The sequence below is a fragment of the Hippopotamus amphibius genome, chromosome 14 (assembly GCF_030028045.1).
Source record: "Hippopotamus amphibius kiboko isolate mHipAmp2 chromosome 14, mHipAmp2.hap2, whole genome shotgun sequence".
Lineage (NCBI taxonomy): Eukaryota > Metazoa > Chordata > Mammalia > Artiodactyla > Hippopotamidae > Hippopotamus > Hippopotamus amphibius.
The window spans coordinates 68,501,903-68,522,935 of NC_080199.1; the positions used below are offsets into that span (position 1 = coordinate 68,501,903).

At 42.7% G+C, this 21,033-nt stretch overlaps 1 protein-coding gene across 4 annotated transcripts in view; it reads left to right on the forward strand.

Annotated features, from left to right (window-relative positions):
- The first annotated feature begins 1,590 nt into the window (after positions 1-1,590).
- The window catches only part of DCLK1 (doublecortin like kinase 1), a 324,120-nt gene continuing 304,677 nt past the window's right edge, over positions 1,591-21,033 (forward strand). For all 4 annotated transcript variants that reach the window (XM_057707600.1, XM_057707601.1, XM_057707602.1 and 1 more), the window contains exons 1-2: positions 1,591-1,834; positions 6,917-7,311. In XM_057707600.1, coding sequence (XP_057563583.1) covers positions 6,936-7,311 — 376 coding nt within the window. In that variant the 5' untranslated portion in view covers positions 1,591-1,834; positions 6,917-6,935. The remainder of the gene's footprint in view (positions 1,835-6,916; positions 7,312-21,033) is intronic.

A 21,033-nucleotide genomic window follows, 5' to 3' on the forward strand; every position in this document is an offset into this window, starting at 1 on the left:
TCTGCATATCCCAGGTAGAAGAGCTAGGAAAGAGGTGAGATACAGTTGAGTTACTTAAAGTGCTTAAGAAATGACCCTGATAGAATATCCATAGGGGTTAGGAGATGGAATATATTTCTTGGTTTAGCATTTTGGCAGAAATCACTTGGCATCTGTCACAGAAAAGATAAACAGAAGCTCTGATTTCCCTTTTCATAATACACTTGGCTCCTTACTTTCTCTGCACTTACCCCTTGGCCCTCATTTTGATTAGAATTTGAAGGAACAAGCTCAGTACTCTGCATTTAGTTAATTCGGTGAGTTCATTGTACTCTCATCCCTGGGCTCTTCAGTAGTTCAAAAATAAATATTGAAGCACTTGTTGAATATGTAACATGCATCTCATTTAAGCTTCGTTTTATAACAAATGGTACTTATTTAGTATTTACATAATACTTTGAAAGTATTTCAGAATAGCTCATTAATGAGAGCTAGTCAAATACATAATGGCTCAGCTGACAAGAGAAAAAATTTCGATTTTCCATTGAAAGTTGTAAGCTCAGGAAGAGAGAGAAATGCACTGTGTATTTGTGTGTGTACCAGTATTAGCGACAAATACATGTCTCAAGGGACAGTCAGGAGATTAACTAGACCAAAATTCAGGCTGCCCACTGAACAAGGTTAAGGTTTCACGGCAAGTTTCCGACCTGATCCCACTCCTTGTACATCTGTGCAAAAACTGGAGGAAGCTGTGAGCAGCCTGGGCTCTGAGAACATTCCTGCTCCGGGAGGGAAGGCTTATGTGAGCTCATGGGGCTTTCCAGCGCTGACCGCCAGCCTTGGCAGCCATGAGGTGTCTAGTAGCAAAACTTGGCCTTTAAGTTATCAAAAGCCTGTTGTGACATATTCAGCTCCAAACAGAGGTCACTGTTTCAAGGGTACTCAAGTCTGGCAGTCAAATGGAGCTGATGGGTGGGATCTATGCGCAGATCTGGCCCTTCCCAATTAGGGGGCCTGAGGGTGACACTAGTGCGGGGAGGTTGGGCGGGTCTGGGAATGGTTCTCCCAGGAGGTGCTGCATGGATGTGTCCTAGGTAAGAAGTGATGACAGGGCCATCACGTTGACTTCCATAATTCTGGGAAAGGTATCAAACCACGAGGTCACATCGAAGTGTGTGTACTGTGCGGGGGGCGGGGGGTACGAAATGTTCCCCTTGCCTCCCCCGAGGGAGGGGGTCTCACCGCTCGGCCACACCTCACGTCTCCGCCCTGCACGTTTCCTGGTTCAGACCCGGTCCAGTTCTCTCCCCCCGGTCCAGTTCTCTCCCCCAGGTCCACCACCGACCGGCCCCAATCTCCAGACAACCACTCCCGGGGACTGGGGAGGTTAGGGCGTTTGCTGCAGCCAGATGCGTTGAGGTCGCGGCGGCGGGAGAGGGCGCGGAGAGGCGGAGGCCCGGGGCGCAGCCGTGGTGGGTGCGCCCTGCCAAGAGGGGCGGGGGCGCCGGGCGCGCACGCGGAGGAGGAGAAGGAGGGAGCGGGGCGGGCGTGCGAGCGAGTAAGCCACAAGACAAGGGAGCGCGCCCGCCGCCGCCGCCGCCCTCCTCCGGAGAGAGGCAGGAGTGAGGCTGTGCGAAGCGCCGCATTTCAATGAGGAGCGGCCGAGGGGCATCCCCGCACTAGCGGCTGCAGCCCAGACGCCCGCGCCCCAGCAGCTGCCGCCGCCCAGCCCCGGCCCCGCCGCCGCCGCCCCGCAGCCCCGCGGCCCGGCAGCGCCCAGCCCGGCGACGACAGCACCCGCAGGCAGCCCCGAGCGCGGCCACAAAGACCCCCGGCGGCGTCTCTCCGCGGACCGGTGCGTGGTTGGCCTTCGCTGGGGAAGGGGGCTGCGGGGAGGGCCGGCCGGGGGTTCCCGCCGGGGGCCCGGCAGCGCCCTCTCCTCCCGCAGCCGCGGGGCGCCGGGGTGGGGGGGCGCGGGCCCGGAGGGCAGCCGGGCGCCCCCTCCGCCGCCGCCGCCCCGCCCGCCGTTCCTCGAAAGGCGCTGCCCTGCCCGGCCGCGACCCCGGCCCCGGCCCCGGCCCCGGCCCCGGCCCGGGGCGGTGTGTGCGGGCGGCCCCGGGCTGCTGGCACCTGCCTCTTTTGTCTCGTGCCACCGGGCTGAAAACGGGGAGTCGGGCGAGCGGGGCCCCCAGGCTTTTGGCCGAGTTGTTAGTGGAGATGGAGAGCTAGGGCGGAGGAGCTGGGCGAGGTGTTCGTCATTGTCAGAACTGGCCGCGGAGCGGGGACCGGGTCTGCGCCCAGAAGGAGTGGCCGGGCCAGGCCTCTTATTGTGTGTGTGCTTTCCCGTGTGCCCGGGAGGGTGGTGTGTGCTTGAGGATGGGGCGATCCGCGCGTGGTGGGTGGCTGCAGCGTGCGTGTTGCAAGTACATTTGCGGGGTCTCAAGTTCCTTCGGGGACAGCGAGGCTGCTTCATGTACGAATTAGTACCTGCAGCGCTAAAAGCCTGCGGAGAGGAAATGGTATTTTCCTCCTAGTGGGAGCGCGGGCACAGCCCCGCATTGCCCCACAAAAGAGGCTGCTGTTGAAAACTAGGTTTGCTCGGAATCACTGCTGGATTGGGCCAGGAGATGCTTGGAGGAGATGGAGCAGGTGAAAGGTTTCATTCTGACTGGCTTCCTCTCCCCGCACCTGTGAATGTGTGTCCAGATCATGGTGCACACACGTTCAACGGCCACACTGCAGGGTGTTCCGTGAATACGTTTTATGAATGTTCCTAAATATATCTCTTTTCGACGGGAAACTAGGACAGCGTTTTAAGTATGAAATGTCACATGAATGCGGGTCAGAAAGGATTTTAAGAGAGGTTATATGTAGGAACATTGTAAAAGGCATGCACACATCCTGTGATATCTGTGTTCAGGGTGGTGCATGCACTCTGAAGGTGTGTGTGCCTCATTGCATGCCTGTCCATCCACCTACATCCCAATCCCACTGGCAAAATGTGCCTTGGGACCTCCAGGTCTAGCACCTATTTAGATGTGGTAGCGTTTATGACAAATTATTTCTTGGTGTGTGTGTGTGTGTGTGTGTGTGTAATCTCTGAAACTGGAACTCATGTGCTCATCTAGAGAAGGATGAGCACAGAGGTTCTTCAAAATGGTGAGAAATCCCATAGAGAACAATCTAAGACGCTGATTACTTGGCCTGGCAGTGTTTATAGGAAAATCTCTGCTAAGACCCAGGTGGGATCTTCCCCACCCAAATCTCTGTGAGCTCTGTGGCTTAGGCAATGTAGTTACCTTCTTGGTACCAGGACACATGCCCAGGCCCTTAGCCACCATGGTCTGTGAATGCGTGGCAGTGACCTTTAGCCAGCTTCCTTGCAAAAAGTGGGGACCTGTGGAAGCCCAGTGAATCTTCTTCAGGAGCTCTTGGTTCGAATATATGACTAAGCCAATGGAACTGCAGAGCTAGCCAGGGCAAGGGAAAGAATACCTGTTTTGATGCTGTACATAATATCTGGAACATGAGGATGTCTGGTGTGGTTTTTGACATTCATTTAGTAGTAGCTGTAGCCTTGAGAGTGCTTTCACCAGGAGTGTGGTTTTTCTTTGTCACCAACATCATTGCCTACTTTGGGGCAGGCTCAAGGAAGGGAAGTAAAAGATGTGGGAGCTGCCGTGGTTGAACACATGATCCAGTTTGGGGAAATATACAAATAACACAAAATTGAGTTTTCTCTATTTTAAATGGATCTTTTTTCTCCATTTGGTGTGGAATTCTTGGTTCTAGAAGCCTGTTCCCTCAAGGGAATTCCCAACAATTGCTAAATTATTTGACTTTTGCAGATTGCAAGTCAACAAGAGCCACTTGGAATTAGATTTGCACTCTGGAGATACAGTTGTACCATCCTTTCTGCGTGTCCTGCATGTTTTATTTTGGTTTATTTGGATTTGGGAGGAAACGCCTAGGGTTGGAAGAATGATCACTGCCTTTAAAAATAAAACAAAACCTTCGCCAGCCAATCTGGCCTTTATACTTTACGAAGTTTGAAGAGCCTAGTTAGTTGGCCTGGGTACTTGAGTACTGGCAGCGTCATCCCCCCAACACACAGGTCCCTTTTGGAAGACGAAAGTACTTCTTTTAAAAACAAATAATTAAAAAGAGTAGGGGCAGTTATGATATCATGGGCAAAACATTGGTTCTGTTACTCAATTAATGGCTGTCTAAAGGATTAGATAACAACTGATAATTGTTTTGAGGTTATCTAACTTCAAAATCAATGAAACCAGTTCCTGCCTACCTATATATGGTATATTTTTTTTCTGGAAAATGCAAATTTAGACTGTTATGAGTTACTAAGTGGCATGAGGTAGTTTTCATATTCGGAGGAAAAAAATACACTCTACTAATAATCACTCCAGATTGAAACCCACTCCACTGCTCCCTCCCCTACCAGGGTCAGCACAGAATGGTGGGCAGGTGAAGACTTGGGAGGCCTGGTGACCACTGCCTGCTCTCAGTGCACATGAGACCTCCTGCAGTTAAGTGGGCTGCCCAAGGTCACAGAGCTAGTGAGGAGCGAGGGCTTTAAAAAGCCTATTTTACATGCAATGAGGGGCCAATCACAGGAAGTCTAGGCCTCTAGGACACAGTGGGCGGGTTGGAAAGGAAGGCACGCCAGCTTCAGAGTCAGTGGGAGGAAATCTGAGTCGCAAAGCCCTTGGTTGTGACTTTAGGACCATGGATGGATCCTGTACTCACCCTCAGTCACAATAATACCCCCTCCCTCACTGGATTGTCATGAGGTTTAGGGGGAATTTTTAGCATGTTACACAGCAATTGATCGCCCCGTAATAGTGTCAGGCACATCATAGATGTTCGATAAATGTGAGCTTTCCCCACTCCATTCATTTCAGGAGTGCACTATCTCTAGCAGCGCCTGAAGCTCTTGAGCATGAATTTTTAGCCACTCTGAATGGATCAGAGGTCAGTTTACAGAGGTGAAGGAAAGGTCAGGGAGGCTTGGCAGGACTTTGGGTTGGTTTGGACTGACCTTCGGAAAGGCGGCGTCATCTCCATGGTGGGATTTGGGGAGTGCTTCTAAGGTTCTTGCCCCCAGTTTTCCATTTCCCTTATATTCTATTTCAGTGCCTAAAATTTTGTTACTAAAACTTCTTTCCTTTGAATGCCGAGGTTTTCCCACTTCCTACATTGTCCTTTTAAAACATGGATCCCCTTGCGAGGGGAAACGGCACAAGCATTTATCAGGTAACCCCTGAGCAAGGATGAACTGATCTCACAGGGAGCCTGCTGATGCCAGGGCCCCATAGAAAGTCAAATGGGCACCGTGAGGGCACAGGCATACCTTTCAGAAGGTCATGAGATGGAAATCGGAGGTGGAGGTGAGGAGGTGGGGTGGGACTCACCTGGAGCCTACCCTTACCCTTACCGGAGGGGGAGATTCTGTTCCTGGTGGATCTTTTTGTGACACAGTCAGCAACAGAAAAGCAGGTTTTATTAATAAGAAGCCTTAATACTTACCACAAGCTAGACAGTACCCTAAGTACTATCAGGGGTCCCCAACCCCCAGGTCCGTGGACCGGCATTAGCCCGTGGCCTGATAGGAATGGGGCCGCCCAGCAGAAGGTGAGTGTGGTGGAGCATGTGAAGCTTCATCAAATTACCACCTGAACCTCCTCCCCTCTGACTTCGTGGAAGAAGTGTCTTCCACTAAACCAGTACTTGGTGCCAAAAAAGGGTTGGGAACTGCTGCTCTTAGTGCTTGGAGTGTATTAACTTATTTAATAGCTGATATTAACCATTAGGTAGGTACTAGTACGTTTCCCATGTGTGACTGAGGAAATCGAGGCTTAAAGATGTTGAAAAAGTAGATTTCTCAAGGTTACACAGTTCGTTCTGGGTCAAGTCTGGGTGAACATCTGTAAACCTCAGTTTCCTCCACACAAAGACAGAGAGAGCCTTAGTGGAAGGAAAGGCCAAGTGCCCCCAAGAAGTAACTTCTATCCCTTCTTGTTCTTCTTGTTGTTACTGTGCTACTTTTCCTTTTCTTTCTCCTTCTCTTCCTCCCCTCCCTCCTCCCCCCCCCTTTTTCTTCTTTTTTTAAATCCACCTTATTTGAAACATTAAACGTAAGTAAATGAGTTATGGTGAATCCACTTTATAAAAAAATTTCTATTGAATATGTTGGAAACTCTTTTTTTTTAATTTAATTTTTTATTTATTTTTTTATTTTTTTATTTTTTGGGGGGTACACCAGGTTCAATCATCTGTTGGAAACTCTCTTTAAGTTGGTAGAGTCTATGGATTGATTCTATTTGCTCTTGTTCTGGCACAAGCACTAGGTAAAAAGTTTACAGTCTGACTCTTAAATGCTACCTGCCCCCTTGTGATTCCTGGTCCTCCACCACCACTACTATATCATTTGTATTTAGCCCAGCAGTGATGTGAAAGCTCATTTCCTACCCACCATCAGGGTTAGCATATAACCTGCTGGGAGCCTTGGAGTCAGGCAAACCTGGGTCAGAGTTCTTGGTTCAAGCATTTCTTAATTGTATTACTTGGAGAAATTTAGGAGACATTTTTCTGTGCCTGAATTTCTTCATCTGTAAATAGGGTTAATAATACTTTGAAAGGTTTGTTGTCCCTGTTGGCAATAATAGCTGTTCAAAGCCTGACGTTCTAGGTGGTCAATGCCTAACAGCCTATTCTGACAAAACTGGGGTTGATTAATAAGCTGTTTCCACTAGGTCTGCCTCTTCTATTTCTTTGTCTTTTCTCTCCTGACTTAACTCATATTAAACACATCATCAATTATAGCAATATCTCCATCAGCTGCCCTCAAGCTGAGCCTTTCAAATCAGGATGACAAAATAACATCAGTATGTGGCTCTGTTTTTGTTTCTGTGCCTCTTAGGTTCAAGTTTAACTCCGTCATGTCCTTTGGCAGAGACATGGAGCTAGAGCACTTTGACGAGCGGGATAAGGCGCAGAGATACAGCCGAGGGTCGCGGGTGAACGGGCTGCCCAGCCCCACGCACAGCGCCCACTGCAGCTTCTACCGCACCCGCACGCTGCAGACCCTCAGCTCCGAGAAGAAGGCCAAGAAAGTGCGTTTCTATAGAAACGGAGATCGATACTTCAAAGGCATTGTGTATGCCATCTCCCCAGACCGGTTCCGATCTTTTGAGGCCCTGCTCGCTGATTTGACCCGAACTCTGTCTGATAACGTGAATTTGCCCCAGGGAGTGAGAACAATCTACACCATTGATGGTCTCAAGAAGATTTCCAGCCTGGACCAGCTGCTGGAAGGTGAGTGCTCGGAGACACCTCCCAAGTGACCCTAAAGGATGTGGCATTGCTTCCCAGAGGTCCGTGTTATTCTTGCCATCTCCCACTTGATCTCTAAGAGACAGCAGTCAGCCTTGTGGCTGTGATCCTTACTATTTCACACGTTTGAGAGTTCACTTTGTTGTACAGTAGTGTAAGAAGAAAACAAAAACAAAACACTGGATAGTGTTAGATCAGGTAGCTTATAATAATGGGCTGAGGGAAAAAGTGTCTTAATTCTACAGCATCCTCTCTTATTTTTTCTCACACCCATGCTATGTTAATTTTAAAAGTCCATTTTTATATCTTTTTATTTTATTTTTTAAGAACTTTTATTGGTATATAATTGACATACAGTAAAGTGCATATATTTAAAGTGTACAATTTGATATTTTTTTCTTGTTAGTAATGTATATATGGCAATCCTAATCACCCAATTCATCCCCCCACCCCATTCCCCCCTTGGTGTCCATATGTTTGTTCTCTACAACTGTGTTTCTATTTCTGCCTTGCAAACCAGTTGATGTGTACCATTTTTCTAGATTCCGCATATGTGTTATTACACATTTGTTTTTCTCTTTCTGACTTACTTCACTCTGTATGACAGTCTCTAGGTCCGTTCATGTCTCTACAAATGACCCAATTTCATTCCTTTTTTATGGCTGAGTAATATTCCATTGTATATATGTACCACATCTTCTTTTTCCATTCATCTGTTGATGGACATTTAGGTTGCTTCCATGACCTGACTATTGTAAATAGTGCTGCAATGAACATTGGGGTGCATGTGTCTTTTTGAGTTATGGTGTTCTCTGGGTATATGCCCAGTAGTGGGATTGCTGGGTCATATGGTAATTCTATTTTTAGTTTTCCAAGGAACCTCCATACAGTTCTCTATAGTGGCTGTATCAGTTTACATTTCCAACAGTGCAAGAGGGTTCCCTTTTCTCTACACCCTCTCCAGCATTTATTGTTTGTAGATTTTCTGATGATGTCCATTCTAACTGGTGTGAGCTGATACCTCATTGTAGATTTGATTTGCATTTCTCTAATAATTAGTGATGTTGAACAGCTTTTCATGTGCCTTTTGGCCGTCTGTATGTCTTCTTTGGAGAAATGCCTATTTAGGTCTTCTGCCCATTTTTTGATTGGGTTGTTTGTTTTTTTGATATTGAGCTGCATAAGCTGTTTATATATTTTGGAGATTAATCTTTTGTCTGTTGATTCATTTGCAAATATTTTCTCCCATTCTGAGGGTTGTCTTTTTGTCTTGTTTATAGTTTCCTTTGCTATGCAAAAGCTTTTAAGGTTCATTAGGTCCCACTTTTTTACTTCTGTTTGTATTTCCATTACTCTAGGAGATGGGTCAAAACATTTTTGTATCTTTAATCACATAGTTCATATTCATTTCTAGCTACAAGCTGAACTTTTGCTACCACATGTCTGAAAGTACTTGAACTGAAAATAACTAATGGATCATGAAATTTTTGAGTTGAAAGAAATCTTAGATAGGTATCAAACCTATTAATTTTTTATCACTGGAGACTGAGACCCCCCCAAATTCAAGTGACATAGTCTGTGGTTACATGGTAGGATAGTGGTGATGCTAGACACAAAATTAGGTTTGCTGGCTATTCTTTCCAATATGATACATTTAAATTTTAAAATTATTTTAAGGTTTGACTAATTTTAAAGGATTGTTGTCTTCCTGTGGTATTTGAGGAATTAATCTGCTCAGTTTACTTTTGTGAAGTTTAACTGTTCTCTGTTTTAGACATTTCATGTGGAAGTAGGACTGTTTGGGTCCACAGATGAGGTCTGGGATCTTGTGCCAGCAGAGTAGGTCCCCTCCTCTGGAACACACTTGTCTAAGGATGGACCCTGTTTGAACAGGGCATGAAGACTCTAATCATCTTAGAAGTCGTCAGCGAAGTAAGATGAGTTGGAGAAAAATAACAGGGATTAAATTCATGCTGAGATGTAAACGATCCTCTTTGGAGAGTAGATTTCTCTAAGTTGAGGTCTCAAGGTCCTGATGAAGCAATAGCACAAAGGAACACGGGAAAGGAAGAAAGTGGGGAGAGCTTGATTTCACCCCGAGTTCATCTTTACTCCAGGCCCTGTAGTCTGTCCGGATCTTGGAGGGATGCCATGCCCTGACTGCTCACAGGCAAGTGGTCTGGTCCTCCTTTGGAATCAGAGTTTGCATGTGATTCAAGGCTGAGGGCTTCTCTGTCTTTCTCCCATTTCCCTTCCCTTGATCCCTTGGCAGGGATGCCAGTCCACTCACAGTATGACTGCGCTTGAAAGGGTGTGGAGGAGCCTGGGTTTGGTGTGTTTATTTTGTGGGAATTCACATCTCTTTGATGATTCGTCAGCCTGCCAAGATGCCTGTAGACTTGGCCTTTTTCCTTCTATTCAGATGCTGGAACTTCCAGTAAATTAAAGGGGAAGAATGAACATAAAATCTTTCTATATCAGCTTTGATTTTTGTGCCCCATCTTTTTCATGACCTTGGAAAATACAAGATACATAATTTGGTGAGATATTCCAAGGATTCTGGATAATGATCAAGTACAAAATCAGGTGCATGACCAGTCACCAAATCACCGTTTGAGGGTGGAGGGGGTTGTGGGGAAAATATGCCAAGATCTCAAAGCACTTTCTAAGTCATCCTAGGCTTGGCACTCTCTGGTCTAGAATCACTTATGCAGCATCTATGGGGGGAGGGGTACTTCAATCAATTTCTCGCCCAGGATCGATCTTTAGTGGTAGAGATACTCCCATGATTCCCATCCACCAGGGAGATGGTGTGAGAGGTGGGAAATGACAATACTTTATATCCAGGGGCCAGCAGAAATCATGGCATGTTGCCACCATCTTCTTTGTCAGTTTTTTAGTCTCTGTGCCCTGAGAGTGGTGATAATAATGATAGCTCACAGTTACTGAGCATGTGTCTTGCATACATGAACATATTTCATTCTCACAATGATCCTAAGGAAGTAGGTGCTATTATCATCCTGATAGTAAGATGAGAAAAGTGAGTCACAGTGTGGTTAAGTGATCTGCCAGAGTCACACGGCAAGAAATAGTAGAGTTAGGATTTGAACCCAGGAAGGCTGATGCCAGAGCTTGAGCTCATAACTGCCACTAGTAAGATACCAAGTGGGGTATTCTTAGTGGCTTTTAAAAATTGAGGTATAGTTGATTTACAATATTGTGATAGTTTCTGGTGTACAACAAAATGATTAAGATATATGCATATATTCTTAGTGGCTTTTAAGTGAAATCTTATTGTATTAGCTTCTTCTTGAAAACAAATGTTTTTAACCTTGACTTAATTCCAGGAATGACACATAGTGCTCCCAGAAACACTTTAATATTTTAATTTGCCTCCAAACCCTTTTCTCCTCAATCAATATGAAGTAACTGTAGATTGAATATACTGATGTTAAAAAAATTCCTTTTCGGAAAAAAAAACCCTTTTCATGATTAAATAAATGGTAACTTCAATAAAGTAGGTAAGTTCGCTTATTGGCTTGCATGTGAGATTTTTTTTCAGTTTAAACAGATTTTTTTCTTTTTTCATTTATAACACTGACAGCATGCAGCTGCACTTAGTGTTGAAATAGCTGAAACTCCATTTAGAGTTGCCTCTTTGTCAATTACATTTTTGCTTAGTCTGACAAAATGCAAACCGTTGCTTCATATCCATCATTAAGTTCATAGCTCCCACTTTACATACTAATTTTATGTAAACGTCAGTGCATGTTATTAGCTTCTTATTTCCCCTTCCAGTATGATGATGTTTGAGTTTTAAATTAAATCCCTTTAGTGGGTGCTGTGACAAGTATATTTGACTTGTAATTGTTTTTTGCAAGTTTGTTCGTTCTTACTTATCTCACAGTAGAAATTCTGACAATGGCATATGTGAGTTTCTTTATGTATAATGGTCTCATGGTCACTTTCACTGTCTTATTACTGTTATGCGCAGATTATTATGCCTAAATTTGGCTTAAAATTGTTGATAGAGCTAGCTCTCAGCCTGGAGTATAATTGTATGAGTAGGTGAGTGTGGGTGTATGCATGATCGTCTGGGTGTCTGTCCGTGCATGTATGTTTACATACACACGTGCACATGCGTGACCTCAGAGTAGACCACGGATACCACTCTTAATTGTTTGCTTTCAAAATGGCCTTTATGTGTTTAAAAAAATCCTGATTCTCAGTAAGGAAAGTTGAATTGCGGGCCTATTTCTGCAAGTGACTCACCTTGAGACTTGGCCTCATTTTCCCAGTATTGCCTCTTTTTACCCAGTTTACACTGTTTATATTCCACTGCAGGTATCCAGATGTTGTGAGGATAAATGAAGGAGTAATATTTAGAACCTTTGAACTCTTAGGAGAAAGATGTAATATATATCCCAAGCACCGATTGATTGATTGATTGGTTTTTCTTTATCAGATCCTCAAGCATCAGTGATGTGTGTTGAAGAATAGGCATTCCACCCCCAGCCCCTCCCCCCTGCCACACACACACACTTTTTTTAAAAAATTTATTTATTTATTCATTTTATTGGCTGTGTTGGGTCTTTTTTTACTGTGCGCAGGCTTTCTTTTTCTAGTTGCAGTGAGTGGGGGCTCCTCTTGTTGTGGTGTGCGGGCTCCTCATTGCCGTGGCTTCTCTTGTTGTGGAGCACGGGCTTTAGGCGCATGGGCTTCAGTAGTTGCAGCACGTGGGCTCAATAGTTGTGGCTCACGGGCTCTAAAGCGCAGGCTCAGTAGTTGTGGCGCATGGGCTTAGTTGCTCCGCGGCATGTGGGATCTTCCTGGAGCAGGGATCGAACCCGTGTCCCCTGCATTGGCAGGCGGATTCTTAACCACTGCACCACCTAGGAAGCCCCACACACTTTTAAATAGATTTTTATTTTTACTGCAGTTTTAGGTTGGTGGCAAAATTGAGCAGAAAATACAAAACTTTCCCATATCCCCCCTGCCCCCACACATGAACAGCCTCTCCCATTACCACCAGAGGGGCACATTTTTACAGTCGATGAGCCTACATTGACATGTCATTATCACCCCAAGTCCATCGTTTACATGAGGGCTTATTCTTGGTGTTGAATGTTCTGTGGGTTTGGACAGAGTTATAATGACATATATCCATGACTATGGTATCGTACAGAATAGTTTTACTGCCCTAAAAATCCTCTGTGCTCTGCCTATTCATCCTTCGCTGCCCCTAATCCCTGGTGTCCATTGATCTTTTTACTGTTTCAGTAACATCTTTTAACATCTTGTGTCAATGTAGGTCTGAAAGGCCCAGAGCATTTCCTTTAAGCATTAGAGCGATAGGATAAAAACGATGCAAGTTTGCTATCTTCTGGATATAAGTAAGTTAATTCATACATGAGGTCTGCATGTATTAGAAACAAGTCCCTCTTTTCCTCGGCTCCCACACATGCCGTGGACCGCACCCCTCTCCCCGTCCCACCATGGACACTGCCTGATCCGGAGCGCGAGCGTAAGGGCTTTGCGCAAGTCCCCATCAGAATTAACCTCTCAGGAATAAACCCGCACTTCACCCAACAGTCTGGGTCTCTCTCTCCAACCATGATTTCCAGGGCTGCCAGCTCTCTTGGCAATTTGCCTTTCCCCTGACATGGTGTCATCTACTTTTTCCCTTTAATTCACTAATTTACTCTATGCCTCTCCATGCTGTATTTTTTTTTTAATTAAGTTTTGGAAAGCTATGAAACATGCTTCTCTAAAATTCCCGCGGCCAACAGTCTGCTAGTTTTTTGAATACCCATCCCCTCAGAGGTCCCAGTGCTTGTTAAGAATATATATATGTCATTTACCTGTAAGTTAACACACTGTGCTCACAGTTTGGCACCTTGCTTTGTGTGCTTAATAATACACCATAACACAAGTCTAGAGCCACTGTGATCTTTTTCCTGACTTCAGAGTATCCCTTTATACAAACGTACCATTTTTTATTTAACGTGTCTTTTACTGATGGGCCTTTAGGTTGTGTCCTGTCCTTTGTTATTAGAAACAGTTTTTCAGGGGATATCCTTGGATATTGTTTCCCATTCATGTAGGAGAATATGCATAGGATAAATTCCTAGAAGTAATACTGCTGGATAGAGAGGCACAAGCATTAAATTTTTAAGAGCTATTGCAAAATTCCTCTTCATAGAAGTGGTACCAGTTTGTATTCCCTGTTAGTGATGTATGAGAGTGGCTGTTTCTCTACAAGACAATGTGTTACCAAATGTTTTGTCATTTGCCAATCTGTTAAGAGAAGAAAAACATGTATCTTCTTATAGTTTTAATTTTCGTCTCTCCATATGTATTATCTCTTCATAGCTTTTGACCATTTTTCTACCAGGTTGGGGTCTTTTTTTTGTTGATTTCCCAAATTTTTTTTTTCCTTTTAAAGATATCAGCCCTCCGTGATACTGATTTCAAGTATTTTTTTCCAGATTGTCCTTTAGTGATTTTGTTTATTGTGGGTCTTTTTTTTTTTTGCCAGATTTAACAAAATTATATAATCAAATGAATCAGTCTTTTCATTTATGGCTTGATTTTCATGCCCCTTGGGTCCTCTGGACTCTGAGATTATAAAATTGTTGCTCTCATTTTCTTCTAGTGTTTTTATGTTTTCATTAAAAAATATTCCAGTGGAAGTCATATTAGTATAATATTTGAAGAAAGGATTCAGTTTTATTTTTTCCAGGCTACCTGCCTCATTTTTAAAAGTTTTTATTTTGAAATTAATTTAGACTTAATAGAAGTGTCACAAAGATAGAAAGTTCCCATATACCCTTTTTTTTTTAAATAAGATTGCTTTTTTTTTTTCTGAAGAGCTTTTAAATGTGATTAATTCAAATGAAACTCAGGAAAATTCCCTTTTCCTTTTGCAAACAGAAAGGTAGAGGAATTCACATTGATCTAGAACATAAAATCATCAGAAAGTTCCCATATACCCTTGACCCAGCTTCCCACAAGGGAACATCTTACACAGCCATGGTACAATTGTCAAAAGTAAAAACTAACTTGAGAACAATACTAGCAACTAACATATGGGCTGTATTTGGCTTTCATCAATTTCTCCACCAATGGCTTTTTTTTTTTGCTGTTCCAGAATCACATATTGCATTTAGCTGCCCTGTCTCCTTCATCTCCTCTGAGCTGTAACAGTACTTGAGTCTCTCTTTGCCTTTCATGACTTGACAGTTGGAAGAGTACTGGTCAGTTATTTTGTAGAATGTCCCTCCACTTGGGTTTACCTGGTGATTAGGTTGAAGCTATGCCTTTGTGGCAAGGATGCCACAGAAGCAACGTTGCATCCTCAGGGCATCATTTCAAGAATATGTGATGTTGCCATTTCTTGTTGCTGGTGAGGTTAACTATGACCCAGTGGTTAAGAAGGTGTCTGCCGGTTATCTTCACTCTGAAGTTACTATTTCCCCCTTTGTAATGAATAAATATTTTGAGGAGGAACTTTGTGGCTATGTAAATAACTTTTGCCCATGAATTTTGGCATTTCTTGCTGGATTTTGCCTGTACCAGTGATTATTAAGGTGCTTAAGGGTGATTTTCTGTTTTCCTCCTTACTTAACCTCATCTTTAAACACAGATCCCTTCACTTTCCTGTCTTTGGATCATCTACTGTGATATCATCAACTCCATTATTTTAACCACTCTTTTAAGGCCAATTAGTCCCAGATCAGACCTTTCTTCAGCACTCCAGCCACCTGGATACATTCACCCTGTGCTCTAATCCTGAGTCCTTTCATCTTATCACGTATAGATGTGAACCCATACTTTAACGTTATCCCAAATTCATCCTTTTCTCATCTTCTGGATCTTGTGAAGTGGTGTCACCATCTGATTCAGCATCATCCTTGGCTTCTCCTTCTCTTCATCCTGCAAATCCAAGCTGTCACCAAATGCTGTTGATTCTGCTTTAGACATTTCTTCAGTTTGCTCTCTCCTCTCCACCACCATTATTATAGTTTCCAAGTCCTCAATACTGTTTTAAAAATATTACCTTTTTTATTAACCATTTTTTATTTAAGAATAGTTAATTTATAGTATTGTGTTAGTTTCAGGTACAGCAAAGTGATTTGGTTATACATACTTATATATCTATTCTTTTTCAGATTCTTTTCTATTATAGGTTACTGTAAGACATTGAATATAGTTCCCCGTGCTATACAGTAGGTCCTCGTTATTCATCTATTTTGTATATAGTAGTGTGTATATGTTAATCCCAAAATCCTGTTTTATCTCTCCCCCCACCACCTCCTGCTATCCCCTTTCATAACCATAAATTTGTTTTCTGTGTCTGAGTCTGTTTCTGTTTTGTAAATAAGTTCATTTGTGTCATTTTAAAATTTTTTAATTTTTGTTTTATTTTTAAAAATTTATTTATTTTTGGCTATGTTGGGTCTTCGTTGCTGCGCACAGCCTTTTTCTAGCTGTGGTGAGCAGGGGCTACTCTTTGCTGTCGTGCTTGGGTCTCTCATTGCAGTGGTTTCTCTTGTTGTGGAGCACAGGCTCAGGCTTGCAGCCTTTGGTAGTTGTGGCACGTGGGCTCAGTAGTTGTGGCTCACAGGCTCTAAAGTGCAGGCTCAGTAGATGTGGCTCATGGGCTTAGTTGCTCTGCGGCATGTGGGATCTTCCCAGCCCAGGGATCGAACCCATGTCACCTGCATTGGCAGGTGGATTCTTAACCACTGCACAACCAGGGAAGCCCCTGTGTCATTTTTTAGATTCCACATATAAGTAGTATCATATGACATTTGTCTTTCTCTGTCTGACTTACTTCACTTAGTGTGATAATCTCTAGGTCCATTCATGTTGCTGCAGATGACATTATTTCATTCTTTTTTATGGCTGAGTGTATATAGTCCATCGTATATATGTATCACATCTTCTTTATCCACTTTATTAACTGGAGTGACACATTTTTATATAGTATTATAGAAAATTTTGAAAGATGCAGAAAGTTTTAAAAACTTAAATAACTCCTCATATTCCTGCCACTTGACTCTTGCCATCTCTTCCCTGTACTGTTGTAATAGGCTCCTAAGCTAAAAATATGTCTTCATTTTTCTTTTTTAAGGTTGTTTTCTTTCTTTTTATAGAATCTGTATTTGCCCCTGCTTTCCATTCGCAATACAGCCTCTCTTAGATGAGGTCCTTCAGGATACATGTCCCATGCAGTGGGCTTCAAACCAGTTTTCCTGCCTAGAAACCAGGCCACAGACAAAGCACTGTGTGCGGCATTTTTGCTTCATAACAGCTCTCCTGTGAACATAGAGGAAACAACCCTCAATCTTTTATCCTGTTTTTCTGGTGGTCCTGCTCCTGTGCCTTTCTTCTGTTCTGGCTTGTCTCCCATTATCCACTGATACTGGGCTCAGCTGCTCTCTTTCCTTGTGTTCCCCCACCTCTGGGCCTCCCTTCTCTCTGGGAGGATGTAAGATGGGTACCCTCCTGAGGGTCATGGCGGTGTCATGCTTAAGTCCTGGCTCCGCAGGCTGACCACCTGCAACTGAATGCTGCTCCCCCCTGAGCAAGCTGCCTAGCTCCGTGTGGGTCAGTGCACTCTGGGAGAAGAGTTCTGTTAATTCTTAGCTCGTTGAGCCGTGGTGAGGATTACAGGTAGCATGGCATGGGTTACAACAGGATCTGCTGATGGCAAACATTCACATAACATGTTCTGCCAATAGCATCTCCAGCCTCATCCCTTCAACCTACAGATGAACAAGTCTCCCACCATCTTAATAGTTCTTGCCTTTGTCTTGCTTACCTCTCAACCCAGAGCTCTTCCACCATAAGAAATATCTGCATTTGCAGTCTCTATTTCAACTTCCAATCATACATCAGCTCCTTGATTAGCGTCATTACACTATGATATACTTATTTATTTTATATTGGTGTCTCTGGGAGTCAGGGAGCCATTGGAGTCCTCACTGCCTAGCATGGTATTAGCAAGTACTGAATAAATATCACTGGAAGAAAGAGGAAGGAGAGAACAGATGGATAAATGAATGAACGAAAGCAGTCTGACATCATTACTCAACTGAAGTGGCTGTTATGAAGCCACATATGGCCTCCTAATGGCCAGGCCAGTGACTTCTTAGGAAACCTTATCGTTGCTGCTGTTCCTGGAGCATCAGATAGTGGTGTTTGGGTCTCTCCCAGCCCCGTACTCACCAGCCCTTGGTTTCCATGGCTCCAGGCATCTGATTTCTCTCAGTTCCCTTCAGTGGCACCTCCGTCTCTGGGCACTCTCTCAGTACTGATGTTGCCAATACTGGTGGATTTCATTCTGTCCAGCTGGGTGGGGTCTCTCTGAGCATTTTCTTCAGTTCCCGTAGCTGCAGCTAGCCCATGCATCTCCTTCCCATACCCCAGACCTATATTTCTAACTGCTTGCTGGAAGATCTCCAACTGGTTGGCTTCTAGGAACTTCAAATTCAATATGTGCACAACCAAACACATTTTCTTCCTTACTGTTTAATCCAAACCTGTTTCCCTTCTCGTTTGTTCTATTGTGGTATATGGGAAGTTGGCCACAATAAGTTTCAGTATCATCATTTCAGTGTTGTTACTGACTCTATTCCCATGAGCTCTGTGTCCAATCAGTTGCCAGTTCCTCAGTCTGATCAGTTGATTCTGTCTGCTCAGTACTACTCAGAGCAGCTGTTCCTCTCTGTTCCTGATGCGGATGGGTAAAGTTTAGTTCTCCAGCTCCTCTCCTGGTCTATGAGAATAGCTTCCGGAATGGCATCTGGACTTCTGTCTCCCCATGTCCTGCCTTCACACTACAGCCAGTGTGGTCTTTCTAAAACCTGGGTCTGATCATGCATTAAAACTTTGACCTTGTAGCCTACTGCCGCCTTCCTCTAACTTGTTTGTCCCTGGAACCATTTTTATTTTATTTTTTGAGAAAGACATATTAACATCAAATAGACTGTCCCTTGACTGTACTGTTCAGTAGAGCACATTATTGTTTTATTTTTATCTGAAATGCTGTCCTCTTTCCTGCTAATGAAAATAAATCTTACCCTCACTTCCAGGGCCAGCATGAATTCCATTTTTTCTTCATTGTTCACACAGTGGGAAGTGGGAAGTGATTGTTTTCTCTTCTGAAATAGCATTGCCTGGACCATTTATTTACCAATTATCACTTATTGTCTTGTGGTGGAATCTTTTCATATACACATCTTGCTTTCTAAGCTCTTCGAAGACAAGGTCATGACCTAGGATTCTTTTCCGGTCTTATACCCATTATTGAGAATTTAGGAGGTTGCTTACAGTCTTTCGATTTCACGGCTAATGCTGTTGTACTTGTTGCAATGTTGTTATTTGTTGCTCTGTTATTTACTTAGGAAAAAATTTTAACAATGAGAATAAACATTTTCATGGCTCCAGATACAGTTTGCCATGTTGTTTTCCAAAAGGGTTCGATATCAATTTACAGTGTCCCTGGTGGCATTTTCTATTTCTGTTTTATTTTGTTTTTATCCTTTGTCGTATATTTTAGTACCTTGTATTTCTGTAAATTATAATAAGCTTTGCACATTATATTAACCCACTGTTGTATTATAGGTCGTCAGTCTGTTTTCCCCTTCTTATTTTAGTTTCTCTAGTTTTTAATTGCATGAGTTTTAAATTTTAAAAAATTGGATCCCTCAATTTTTCCTTCATGTTATTTTTCTGTCACTTTAAATTTGAGAAGTTGACATTTTCCATAGACCTGATATTCACATTCACATTTTATTTTCTGTAAGCTTATTTTTATGTACTATTACATAATGAAAGATTTCCAAGGAAGGATGATCCACAAGTGCCTTTGGGAATCTTTTTTCCTTGGCTTTGATAGTAGTATCAAAAATCTCCTTCTTAAAGCAGCACCTTCCAGGTAGATTATGAAATGTTGCTGCGTATATCTGAGATAGGCTCATAAAGTACAATACCGAGAAGGCACTTTATGGTATTTTATTTCATAAATAGTATCTTTCATGTGATTTTACTCAGTTCGGTTTCAGAGATTTCAGTATGTATTTGAATCTTTCCCAGCTTTTACTGCAACTCACAATAGTAAATTTTAATTTCCAGAATTTGCAATAAGAAAGTCTTTACTCTGGAAAAATGAAATGTATTACATAAAGCTCTCACTTAAGACACTTTTGAATATGTCACATTCGGAACATGAAGGAATGCTGAAGGAGGTGGCAAGCAGGGTTAATAACGTGAAGAATGGAGATTAGGTCATTTTCAGACTGAGGTCAAGTGATGTAATAGCTGGAATTTACGAGTCAGAAACCTTAGCCAATGAAAAACCTCTAGCAATGAGGAAAAACAGGGCAAATTTCTAGTATCTCCTAATGTGGGATCTTGTGGAGGAATACCTTCTTAGTTGATGCCACTGGCCTGGGCACCCAGGGAGCTGGTACCATATTACTGGAAGTTGTCCATGGTGACTTAGAGAATTTCTTTTATGTGCAAATTCTCTAACTTCATAATGGGAGCCAATGGCCAAATAGCATTAACTTTGCAGATTTTTTTACTAATAAGCTTTGCTAGAGAAAATTTATTTCCATCCTTTGAAGAATAACAATGAATGTAATAATTTTAAAATGCATATGTGATTTTTTTGGAAAACAAAACAGGGACTCTTCAGTACCTTTAAAATAATCTATCAGCTCAAATGCTTTGTGAAGACCTAAAGGGGTGGGATTGCAAGGGTGGGAGGGAGGCTCAAGAGGGAGGGGGTATGGGGATATATGTATACATATAGCTGATTCACTTTGTTGTACAGCAGAAACTAACAGAATGCTGTAAAGCAATTATACTCCAATAAAGATGAAAAAATTAAAAAAAATAATCTAATATGCTTACACATAAATTATTCTATTTTCCAGAGTCCTAAGAATACCTAAACCTTTCAGGGAAAAGTTACTATATTCTGATATTTTAGGAGGTATTGGTTCAATCCAAACATAATTTCATGCTTCATTTCCTTACCTTTTTTGTTCTGTTTTGTTTTAACTGTTGTTTTCTTTCTCTCTTTGCTTCACAGTAAATGTTCGTTTTTTGGCTTTTGTAAATGCCACAGCAGTTCAGGCAAATGCTGCTTCTGCAGTTCCTGTTATTTGTTGGGGTATCTTAGGTACCCAGAGTATAAAATTTCAAATTAAGGATCAGTATTAACATAAAAATTTTGGGCTCTAATAAACTAGAACAAAACTGACAGTATAATAGCCAATGAGCAAGTCATTATGTTTCGTAATGTCCAGCTCTGCCTCCAAATTGATTTTTATAGCATTTCCTTGAAACCGTCTATGATCTTGCCTTCTTGCCATCCTTATTTAATTTCGCCTGTAGTAGATAATCCAAAACTTTCCAAGCAGGTTTTGGGCCCATTTGTTCAAATATACCTTGCTTTAGATAAATTAACTTTATTTCATTGTGGTAGTAGAAAAAAACTCTGGGATAGCTTAGTGTGTAGATGAAGCATGTTACAGTAATGAGAAGTTTTACTTTACCTTGCTATTTTATTTAATTTAATTAATTTATTTTTTGAATTGAAGTATAGGTGGTTTACAGTGTTGTATTAGTTTCAGGTGTACAGCAAAGTGACTCGGTTATACATACATATACATCTATTCTTTTTCAGAA